This window comes from Giraffa tippelskirchi, chromosome 3 (genome assembly GCF_054371585.1).
Source record: "Giraffa tippelskirchi isolate mGirTip1 chromosome 3, T2T-mGirTip1v1.2.pri, whole genome shotgun sequence".
Taxonomy (NCBI): Eukaryota; Metazoa; Chordata; class Mammalia; order Artiodactyla; family Giraffidae; genus Giraffa; species Giraffa tippelskirchi.
This window is the reverse complement of record NC_137277.1, coordinates 113,242,501-113,255,215: the sequence shown is the minus strand read 5'-3', so window position 1 is coordinate 113,255,215 and position 12,715 is coordinate 113,242,501. Positions and strand designations below refer to the sequence as shown.

At 36.9% G+C, this 12,715-nt stretch overlaps 1 protein-coding gene across 6 annotated transcripts in view; it reads right to left on the bottom strand.

Annotated features, from left to right (window-relative positions):
- ZEB2 (zinc finger E-box binding homeobox 2) overlaps positions 1–12,715 on the bottom strand; it is a 130,801-nt gene that overhangs the window by 35,455 nt on the left and 82,631 nt on the right. For 3 of the 6 annotated variants that reach the window (XM_081581716.1, XM_081581719.1, XM_081581720.1), the window contains 2 exons: positions 5,877–6,134; positions 920–991 (listed from right to left, as the gene is read on the bottom strand). In XM_081581716.1, coding sequence (XP_081437842.1) covers positions 920–991; positions 5,877–6,134 — 330 coding nt within the window. Of the gene's footprint in view, positions 1–919; positions 992–5,876; positions 6,135–6,661; positions 6,998–12,715 lie in introns of those variants that run through there. The other 3 variants (XM_081581721.1, XM_081581717.1, XM_081581718.1) reach the window with 3 other exon arrangements.

Genomic DNA, 12,715 nt, shown 5'->3' with positions numbered 1-12,715 from the left:
AAACATAGTGAGTCAGTATATATTTGCACTAGTGACGTGAGAGGGTGTGAGAGGAGATGCTGTTCAGTTTTAGGGAAAGAACATGAAATGTCACAATTGTCCTGAAATTCTGTTCTATTGCAGTAGCAGAACAAAACAAAGCACTACCTACTACCTTCCTACTGCAATTTTTTAGCTACATAAAAAAGAAGACAAATTTTCAATTCTTTATAAAACTTTTGCCAGGAAAATATATTTAGGGGAACTAGAAGGTACTGAGAAATAAAATGGAGAAAGAATAAAAAGGAACTCGGACAATCAAGTTTTGTGAGGAATGCTCACAGAATTTTGGTTTATCTTTCTATAAAAACATTTTATAGTCTAAACTACACCATATCATTTGAATCTCAATGACTAATATTAGTGGTGACTGGAAGTGCTCAGTCGTATCCAACCCTTTATGACCCCAGGGACTGGGATGTTTTCCCGGCAAGAATACTGGAGCTGGTTTGCCATTTCCTCCTCCAGGGGATCTTCCTGACCCAGGAATCGAACACACATGTCTCCTGCACTACAGGCAGATTCTTTACTGCTGAGCCTATTATATTAAAATTTTCAAATTATATTCAAGCAGTCTTTTAAAATAAAAATTACTACCAAATTTTGCCTAACTAATGCTTTGCAAAGTTTTTTTTTTTTAATCCAGTTCAGTTTTCTCAACTTTCACAGGCAAATTAGGGGTTTAAGAATAAAAGATATATTTGCTGAATAAAATATCAAAATAGAGAATTCTGATTTGAAACAATCAAGAGCCTTGTAAAGTCTGACTTAATTGTTAAGTCAGGGACATACAAATGGATGGGTCAGTGCTCCTGCTCCTGACTCACTGAATCCACATGATGCAGGACAAGCATGACCTTGGCGTGGTCAACTGACTTACCTGTACCATTGTTAACTGTGGTCTGGATCGTGGCTTCTGGCCCCATAGTGTCATAGTCTTCCTTCATTTCTTCTGTGGGAGAAAATTATCTTTAGCATTTGAAAATTGTAGAAAAGCTTACTATACTAAGCATGCCAACCACAGGAACAAGGAAGATTCTTTTAAAGGAAACAGAGAAAAGGCTTGTTGTAAACTTCTAAACAATAGCTTTGTTCAGGCAATTGAATGAATCCAATAGTGCTAGCTGCACAAGAACTTATTTACTTTAAGCATTACTGCAAGCTGTGAAAAACAGAGGTGCTTATTTGGGGCAAACGAAGGGCTTTTCTTCTGGTGGCAGTTCTAGTGACAAACAGGGGGAAAGATATTATTTTTTCAATAAGAGTCAAAAGCAACTAAGTATTTGTGCTGACAAAAAGGCACGCTGGCTGTTATAGCTCTGGTAATGCTGGATGGCCAGAGGCAAGTCAGAATTTCTTTTTTTATTTTCATGTTTTTTTCCTCTCCTTGAAGTAGCTATGATGGTGCTAATCTATGCAAGCAAAATTTAAAAAAAACCTAATTCTACACACCAGAGCTTGAAATGCCCAGTTTATAAAAAAGCATCCCAGAAGTATTGAAAACACCTGTTTCACTGTTTTATATAAACTTCTAAAACATATTTTCTTTATTCCTTTCCTTACCACTCCATAAATAGCTTTCTTCCTTATCATTTATTCCCCAGTAGGGAATCATAGTCATTTTTGAGGAAAAACATATAGCTATAAGAACAGCTCAAAGTTCTGATGAAGATGAAAATATGTTAACACTGAAGTTGAAGATCTATAAATGATAGAAGGTCATTTTCTAAAATTGTAATATCTTTCATGGGAAGAGTCTAGAAAGCAGAGCAGAACTCTCGAATTTTCTGCCTACCAAACTAAAGAACATGTGAGGGCAGAGAAGGACAGCTAACAGTTAAAAATCCTGCAAGTAAGTACATTTAACATGGAATTTTAAAAATTGTAATTTTACAATAACAATACTAATGAGAATCAAACACGATCCAGGATAAATATCTCTCCGTGATAATCAGTTTGTTTCAAACAAGAAAAACTTTATAAATAGGACTCTGTGAATACCAAATTTATCCTGACCATTTTTGCTTATCACATTTTAGCCATAATTATTTGATAGAAAAACAGATTCTAGCAAATGTTACAGCAAAATTAAAATATATGTTTTACAAGTAGTATCCTGCAGCATATCTGTTCATGGGATCAGAATTGAAAAATCATGAGCCTCTTAAGGTAAAATACACATATATAAATTAGGCTAATATAATGCCCCTGGGCATAATACTGGTCAGATAATTTGAATGATGTTTGTTTAAATTCTATGACCATTTTAAATTCAGTCTTGGCCCTGGACTTCTTTCTTATTTAAGAAACATTTTCACAGGGACATTTTGCATAAAACATTTAGGCGTTCAATATACAGCAATATTGTATTGTCAATTGTCATAATTGATTGGTTGAAAGGCTCCCTCATCTGATATTTTTATTAGTCTCTGCAAGGAATTAAATTAAGGTATTTCTGAGAAGTTCAGTACTAGATATAAATATAACTTTTGTGTCTTTCTTCCTCACTCCTCTCATGTGATTTCTGGTAGCCAAGAGTCAGAAGAATCATAAGTTTTCCATCTGAGAGATCAACTCACTGAGGGGAAAACAGTTAACAGCATTTTTTTTTTTTGCATAATAGTGGTAATGTTCAAGATTTCTGCTGCACTTCCTTCCTCATTGTCATTTTCTTATGAAAAAGTAAAGAGAAGTTACAGGGGGTGGTTGCTTCCCAAATGATTAAATGTTGCATATTCACATGTGTAGTTGGCACTTAGTGTGTCCTGCGTTCTGTAGTAATACTTTAGCTACAACCCTCTTTTACCAAAGATTGTGCAACTGAGATGGTGTCATTTTTACCCGGAATGTACTTTGCTTCAATATACTGAGCATCAAGCTTTTTGTTTTTTGAACATCAAGCTCAGTTTATTAAAGTGAAACACTAAGCCCTTTCAAGTATGTATTTGAAATGCTATTTATATGCCTATTTAATTAAGCTACACAGGAATCCATATTCAGGACATCATCATGTAGGTTAGAAGTATCCCCTCTGAATGAAAGGCAATCGTGGCTGTCTTTCTGCCTCACGCCTAACCTTAAATATTTTCCAAGACATCTCTTACTCAGCATACTGCATCTAAAACCACATAGTATATTTGTTTTTAAAGCACTTGTAAAAGTTTGCATCTTCCAGTCATCCTTGGGATGAAGGTTTGTGAAAATAAAGAGCACTTTCTGCCACAAGATGAAGAATCCTTGAACAAGCAGAAAGAGGCCAGATGCAGGTGATTTATTTAAGTCTGTGTCAATGATAATGATGTCATGGTTTCCAGCACACTGTGTCCACCCCATTGTGGGACGAAAGAATGTCAAGGACAATTCTAAACACAAAACTTTGATTGTGCTGGAACCGGAAAGGCACAGTAAGAACTCCACTGCGTTCTTCAGTGGAAAACCTGCATCCTGCAGACAAACTACAGAAAGCAGGGGAGAGAAAGCACAGGAGAGGGGGCTTATCTCAGAGTAAAGCTATGTGCTGAGGTATGGTGGTAGACAGGCAGGCACCAGGGATAAAACACTACTAAATAAAACAGCACCCGAATTAGAATTATTGTCTATATTGTGTGTTTTGAACAATAAATAAGAAAAATATTTTATCACAAGAAAAATGTGTTATCTAAGAGGCAGGATAAACAATGAGTAGCTTTTTAAGACCAATTTCTTTTCATTAGACATCAAGGCACCACATCAGAGCACTTTTGGAACAATAAAAAAAAAAAGAACAATAAATCATTACTAATCATTAGAACCAGACAGGTAATAGCCGGGTAACTTTCTTGGTCCAAATAGCCAAATGAGATTAGGGATTTACATTTTATTTAATTATTGTGACTCCAGAATGCTAGTTTATTTACCATAAAGTAAGAGCAAAGAACAGCCTGTTCATTTGTATCACAGGCACCATTAACTACAGGTGATAATAGAGTCTCTAATGCATTCATACGGATGATTGTATATTAAAACATTCAGAATTATGATCCATGACCAACACAAAAAGCTGCCATGATCACGGACTACTACAGCTTGACATGGCTGTTTTGGCTGTTTTTCAATTATTGATCTTAATTTTTTAAAATTAAACTTTTTTTCCCAGAAGTTTGGAGCTGTACATTTGTTATATCGTTATTAATTATTCCTTTAAGGGTGGAAATTCTAGTAATTGGTCCTTACCCTTGATTTCTAGATATTAAAATTTAAAGCATCAGAACATTCATTCTTATAGCCCTGCATATCTAGTTCATTAACAAATATGAATAGCTAACACCAGCTCATTTAAATAGTATGTCTTACATGAGTTCTCGCCACACTCTGTTTCTGTCACACTGCTCCCAAGAATCATTGGCTCTTATTATACATGTAAATGGCTATCATAAAAATAAAAATTTCATTTAAGATTGTTAATGACTTCTGCAGCAGTCAGACTTCCTTTAATGATCATCCTCGGCCCCTAATTAAACGTATTTATCTTTCAAGCATCTTTGGCTGAGTTCTCCCTCATAGTTGAAAATCTAAAACCTTAAGTCTTAATGGATAGAACGATAAATGTTTATGTGTGGGATTGCTGATACTCGAGAAACCTTCACCGAAAGCAAAATTGGAAACAGAAAGAGTACAAAACTTGGCACAGTATGTTAAGGAAAACGAAAAACAAATACACTACACTCAAACTGCCATTGGTCTTTTTTTTCTCCTATTCTTCACATTTAATTTTCTTTAGTAGTGGAAGTGCTTTTATTATCTCCCTTCTAGTATACCAAACAATTACTCTGCCTACGTTCAATGTTTTATAGTCTGCAACATCACAATAGCATATAGGTAGACTTGTGTGCTTACTTATTTCCTTCCCACCCACTTCACCTATTTATAAAAATGCTATTGTTATATATAGCATAAGAAAAAAAAACAAAGTGGGGTAAATCATGATAGCTCTCATTGGGTCTTGGGAGAGAGATTAAGGAGACACCAAGGTTTGAATTAGACGGGTCATTAAAAAATTTTTTAACAGGCCACCTTACCAAGTAGAGATGAGCAGAAGGAGTTTAGGGGGATATGATTAATGATTAATTCTCTTTTATTTTGTTAATCATTTCACACCTTGGTGATGTTTCATCCTGAGTGAATTTTAGACCATGACATTTCCATTTTCACAGTGGCATCTGAAGTTTTAGTTTGAACATAATTTACCTTATTTTTATTATAGCTGGCCTTGGACCATTTCTACTTCCCCAGAGATTCCCACCAAACAGCAAGAATCATTATCGAGTACTTAGCTGTTAAATAATAAGAAAGCTACCTGACCAGGTAGAAGTGTGAAATCACATTCACACTTAATAAAAGGGAATGATTAGATGGTTGAATTACAATAGGAGGTGTCAGACCGACACTGAAACTACATTAAACTAACATTGTTTGGTTTGTATCACTACACAAAACTTTCAAATACATGTCAGTTGTGAGTTTTTAGGTTTGCTTCCATTTTCCATCTTCAGAGGGCACATCTTGATCATGTTGTATAAATTGGCACATTGTACATGTGGCGCAAATCCTTCACGTTGTGTGTTTAAAATGTAGTTCATATTCAACTTGCATCCAAATGGAAACATGATCCCTTCCTAAGATGTCAGTGCTGTAATGTGATAACACAACTATCATTTCATAATCTGTCACCAGCTGTGGTATCTCTCTTCTGCGAGGGCTCTGGGAAGAAATATTTTAATGATTTGGGTGTGGATGTTCCACGAGGTAGGATAATTGGAGATGGCACAGAAAAAGGCCAAGTTTTTTTAGACACTCACCTGGACCATCTACAGAGGCTTGTAGAATGTCGCTGTTGTGCCAGGTATGTTCCACTCCACCCTCTCTTATCTCATCTTCCTCTTCCTCTCTTGGCAACAGAGCTTGGCTCACGTGTGGGGAGGACTCATGGTTGGGCACGCTAGCTGGACTTCTCTCCTGGTCCAGAGGGTTAGCAATCCCGTCCTCCTCAGCGATCTGAGGCTTGTCCTCTTCATCAGTTTCAGAACCCGTGTCCACTACATTGTCATAGTTCACCACTGAAGAGAAAGCACAGAACACACACTCTCTAAACACTCTGTTGAAAAATATCAGTTGCCCCTTAATTGTTTAGTGAAATAGAAAATAATGAATATTTTCAGAACTGAATTACTCAACCATGTCAGGAAAATAAAATGAATGTTTTTCGTGTTTTAGCATTTGAATTCTTATTCAGCTCTAGCTGGGTACTCTTTCTGATGTTAAACAATTTTTTGCTAAAAAGATGGGAAAATTTGAAAAGCCACCGAAACACATGTACTCAAAAATATGCCTATATACACAGAGACATACTGCAATATGCACTTTTGACACTTTACACAAACTTATAAAATAGATCTGCAATTGACAATTTTATTAGTTTAGTGACATGGAGTGTTTACTATAAAATATACTATAAATATGATGTGACTTCACTATATTAGCTGTGGTTTTATTCCTAGAAACAGTAGACACACACACACACACACACACACACACACACACAATGTCCATCTATTTACTCAAATACATGAATACATACACAAACCTGTTCAATCTGAAAGGTTCACTGTTGCTTCTACATCAACCGTCATGTGCTAAGGCCATTTATATCCCAATCTTTTAAGCAGAAAATGAGGAAAAGCCATATCTTCTGGGCCATTAATACTACTATTGAGATGTCTTCATAGTGCCATAATTACAGAAGATTTCAAAGTGACACAGGCAAGACCAACACAAATGTTAAAATAACTCACGAGAACCGGCGGACTGCTTTTGCAGCCCTCAGCTCCAGCAATGCTCAGTAGCTTTTCTTAAAATAGACAGCCTGTAAATAAGGTCTGTGAACTCAATTGAAGGTGGCTGTTTCTGAATTAGTCAGCCCTCACAGGCTCTCGGCCTACATGCTAGTACATAAATTGTCCACTTTACCACCAGACAAGAAAGATTAGAGTAATAAACACGGGGCATTAGCTCAGCTAGAGAAACACACCAGCCGTTACGCACACACAGGATTGCCAAGAACTGTTAACCCAAACTCTCCAGAAACACACACAAAAAAACAAGTTAGAACCATGACATCATGGGAACAAGAGGGAGAGAGAAAGAAAGAAAGGGAAAAAAAGGAGCCCATGGAAAAAAAAAAAGCGCAAACAATTTTCAGGTTCATTTTGATTTCTCTGCGCCTAATAAAGCAATCCTCCGCTAAGTTATCAACTGAGCTATCTCAAGTGGTTCTTGCCAGCTATCGGATTATACAAAAGTGGCAGAAAAGGAGGAAAAAAAATGAAAAGGATTGTGTGTCAGGTTCATAATGCTTTTGGAGAATTCTGGAAACATGTCTAGTTACAAATTTTAGTCAGTCATATCTGTTTGCTTTGACAGGTTCCCAGGGAGTAAAAAAGGAACAAAAAGAGAGAGATTTTTTTTGTCATGTGAGGCTGGGGACAAAAAGATTACACCGTGCATATCTGCTCATAATATGATCTTTGTATAATCCGCGGGTCTGCACTTGCCTTCGGAACAACTGCACAACAGGTGCAAATTAAAATGAAAACGGCAGCGGAGCCGGGCAAACAGAATCTGCTGACCTGGTTTGAATACCAATTGACGGGGGAAACAAAACCTTTTCAAGAGGTGTGACCACAAGGGCTTAGGCAAGTTCAGGCTGGGTAATGCCCTCAGATCTACAAAAAGAGAGATATTCTAACATCTCTGCTCTAGCTGTGTGGTCCAGATATACCTTAGTACAATCAATAATGTGCTTTTTTTTCCCCCTGGTGACTGAGATTTAACCATTTCTTAGCAACAAGCAGAAGATTCTTTACAAATGTTCTGAACGCTGAGTTCGGGTGGGGGTTGGGGGGGGTGGTGAGAGTGGTGGGGGTTACAACAAAAGCTCCGGAGGCCTGGGAAGCTTTCAACCCACCTCCTAAAAACTGATCTCTGGGCACGGGAGGAATAAAGAAAGGTCCAGAAGGAGTGAATAAAATTATCTAAGGCTGGACAGGCATTAAAAGGCCTTTATCCTGGAAAAACACCCATGCCTTTTAAGGTCTTTTTCTGCATGGACCACAATATCCCATGTGACACGTGAGTGTTCCTGCAGCAATACAATTGAAATATTTTCTTGTGAAAAAAAAAAAGAAGAGAGATAAATGATTTATGAACAGCCCTTGAGGAGTCCCAAATATCAGAACAATCTAAACAAGCAATGAAGTCATGTCTCACCATATAGGGTCAGGAGTACAGCATCCATCACCTTCACAGGGCACAATACTTCACAACCTTTAGGGTTCTCGCTCGCAAATAGTAGTAAATACTTTTAAACTAAATAAATAACTGCTGTCAAGTTCACTTACAGAAGCAGTAGGCCATCTTTTCCAGAGTGTGTTAACGAGGGTATCCGTTCTCATTGGATGGCTTCCCAGAACCATTATGTTGGTATCCTACTCCCACTTTTAAAAAATCCAGGTAAAACAATTCATAACAAAGTTTTTGTATCTGAACTCAGGGTAGATCATTTCATTCTGTTCTTCCTGGCTGACCCTCTGACAGTCAAAATTAAATCTGTTAATATGGACATGATACTTTCCTGCTGCCCCCCTCATCCATCACCTATCTCCCACCGCCGCACCCCCCCACCCCCGCCGCCACTTCTAAATCCCCAGGATTTTCCTTTAAATTTTTCTTTCAGGTCCAGTCAGTGGATCTGCCAAGTGTAAGCACTGGGGACGTTTTCACCACAAATTATTCCCACTACAGAATGGCCAATGCATGATGGGTTTACCTCCATTTGTATTAGGAAGTAAAATAAACTCATTTTCCCATTTTTTCCAGTTTTCATTTTTTGCCCACCATCATCCCCATTGGCATAAGGGACCTTAATGTAGCTTTGTCTCTGCAAACAAGAGATTTCATTTTGTTTAATAACCAACATATACTGATTTCAAATGAGAGTCATTGGGCAGAATATATTAGTCTGGTATTGATTTTTAAACTTATGAAACATATTTTTTATTCAACATTCAAAAGCACAGAGCCACCTATATAGTGTAACAAAGTTCTAGTTGGTACTTACTTTAGGCCAAATAAACCACCCCTTGCACAAGTCTCAGCAAAATTTTATACATGTATTAGAGCTACATGGCTGGCAGAAATACAGACAGTTACTTCAAAACCACAAAGAAGTGGGAGCCCAAAGAATTCCTTTCTGCAATTCAATAAACAAGAGGAAAGATGTACTGTTTGCTGGCTCAAAATAGACACTAATTTTACATCTGTCTCTGAGGCACAGCAAAAAGCCAACTAAAGAGCAGTAATAAATGTCCAAAAACTGCATCAGTATCCAAAACTCTCCTAGTAATCTTCAGAGGAATTAATTACAATTCTATGTAACAGTTGCATTGGCAAAATGCACCCATAATTATACACAGGTACTGTACTGTATTACAGGGAAATTTGCCATGTGATACTATGTTTACATGATAATTGATGGATAAGATAAAACTATTTGCATATGAAGTGCATATGAATTATTGGCATGGCTCCCCATTTTATGTGGAATTATATTAAAGTTTCATTTTCTCTAAAACTGTATGTGTAATATGGGGTTACCAAAGGGTATAAAGCTGATACTTAAATTTGCTTTATAGCAAATGGGCCTGGAAAGATATATCTGAATGTGCATTACTAAAAACCTGTATTTAAAAGGCTTCATAGTTTATCTATAATAAGCATTCTTTTCACCTCACCAGATTGCATTAAATCCTCTGTATTCTTCCTTCTAAGTAAACAATACTCTAAATTTTATCACCAGACCAATTAATTTTACAAATCATATGCAAAACAAATAATGGTTTCTCTTTATTGTCTATTGATACAACTTTTTTCAGATTTTTGTATTCTGGTGACATGTAACAGAATAGTAGCAAACGTGACATTTTGATAATGTCCATACCTGATGGAAAATTTCAGCATTTGCAAAAATGGCCTATCATAGCATTTAAACATTGCTGATAATTAGCTTGACATTTGAAATACCAGAACTGTTGTTTTGAAGATGCCCTATACAATGTTACCTAACTAACCCCTTTTCATACTTATATGCTTTCTCTACATTATTCTGTCAGTTATAGTACAAATAAGATATCAGTTGCTAATGTATTAACATGCCAAAGAATTGATATGAAGGGGCAATACTTCATCTTCACCAGAAGCAGACATTTCATTGACAGAAAGGAAAATTACATATGCAGATTATAGAAAGTTAATTGTTAATAAGGTGGTCAATAATGATTTTCTATAACTCCACTCAAGCTAAGTGTGCCAATAAGTCTTCCGATGCCGTCATCAAATATTTATATAATACCTGCAAAGTGTTGAGTCCGGAGGACACAGGGATGGGCTATTCTTACCTCAGGAAGCTTCCTGTCTGTTGGGTGGCCAAATACTTTGTTTGGGTTTTTGGCAAGATGTTACTGAAATATCCAAATGAACTTTTTGGCCAACCCAATATTTGGAGACATAGCGTTATAGAATTGTGGTGCTAGAAGGACAAATGAGGTCAACCCTGGACAAAGGAAGTTTTACAGGTACAATGAGGTCAGATGACTCATCCAAGGCCCTACAGGCAGCTGGTAGCAAAGCTGGAGGCTAAAAGCACAGTTCCAGGCACACTACAGCCACATGGAAATATACATAATAATACACACTCTCCAAGAAGAATGCAATCTAAATTTAAACTGCACACAATCAGAGTAAAGGAAGGGAAATCTCTGGGACTTTGGGCGGTTTTATGCCCCCAAATGAAAATTGTCACTTAATTTTAAATTGCTTTGGTGATTGTTACTTTCATGGATCCCTTTAATTTGAGTTATAGAAGCATACCAATTTGATCAATTACCAGAATCTAACAATACACCCATGTTTCCCACAATACTTTGAAAACAATAGAAATAAAGCGGCAGTTCCCAGAATTACGAGCTTGAAGACCTGTCTTCTTGTCCCAATCCCAACACGTAACCAGCTGTGTGGCCTTGGCCTAACATCCAAGGAAACTTGGTATAAATGGGAAAAAACAACGATAAGGGGCTCCCTGTCTGTGAGGCTGCCACAAGAAGCCTACAAAATTGCTTGTGTGATTGCAGTTTGCGGAGCATAAAACACTGATACTGTCAAAATAATAAAGATGGGACCATGGCTCCAGTGTCTTGTCTGAGCTAAGCTATGTGGTAGCTCTAAATGAAACATGAAGATCTGAATGTGTGCCAGTCACAGTTCCGGTGTTGGTCCTTCACTTTAAGACTGATTTGCAGGGGTTTCCCTGGTGGTCCAGTGGTTAAGACTCTACACGCCCAATGCATGGAGCATGGGTTCAATCCCTGGTTAGGGAATAAAGATCCTGTATGCCACATGGTGCGGCAAAAAAAAAAAAATTATTTTTAAAAATTGATTTGCAAAAGTATCAAGTAAGAGGTCCATGATGGGAGAGCGTATGCTTCATACTTCAGCTAATACGTGAGACAGACATACAACCTCATTTTAGAAATGTTTCTTCTGGTAATATGGCTTAAACTTTAAAAGAAGTCCTTTGGAATTTTCTGAGTCATTTGGTTTCCTAAATCTCTTAGATGTTTGGAGAATATTTCTATTTGAGCTACTGGGTTATGGTTTAGTTGCTTTCTTAGAATGTCTTTATGTGTGGTAAGTGTTGGGGGATGTTCTAAGACTCTTCACCTGAACACTGGCTTTTTATTCCTTCCTTTCCCCCAAAAAATTTGATTTCCAGGTACTGTGCTATTAAAAACAGATTGCAGCTCTTCTTCAAGGATTTTTATCCAGCAACTTGTTTTTCCAGGGAAGATTTATCCTTGATACCCCTTCTTTATCACAGCTCACTTGTCTCCTCTGCACTTGGATGGATGAAGATCACAGGACTCAATTAAGGTTCAAGTTCTCATTTAATAAGGGGGGGGGGGCTCATGACAGATACAACAAAGCAAAGCAAATTCAAACAGAGATTTTTTTTTTTTCTTCTGAATTTGGATATGTGTCACTGAAATGCATGAGCCTTAATTTCACTATTTAAAAATGGGAATAACTTTATCACTTGGGGATGCAAGATTAAGTAATGCTAGAAGAAGGGACCATGCCAGTTTGAAATATTCCCATGGAATGTACAAAACACTGATATAAAAGAACTACTATGAACATACTACAGTCAGCCTTTATACAAACTAGCTTGGTCACTTTAATTTTTTATCCCAGGAACATTCAAAGGCATTAAATCCACATTATAAATTAATGAGTTGTAAAATGTCAGCTGATAAAACAAAAGCAGTTTTGAATATAGGGATAAAAATGTTTCCATTTCAGATTAGCTATGTAAAAAATATGCATATTAAGTGAAATGAGAGAGGAAACTCTGCAGTGCAGTGGCCCCAATGGGAAGGGCAAGTTCTGAGACTCCACCAACTTTCTATTATAGGATCATCTTGGGATGACTATAACCACTCATACCCTCTAGAAATGTTAGCTGATTCTCTGTACCTGAAGGCACTTTGCATTTTTATGTTAGAGATTTTAAAAAAAGATTAAAATT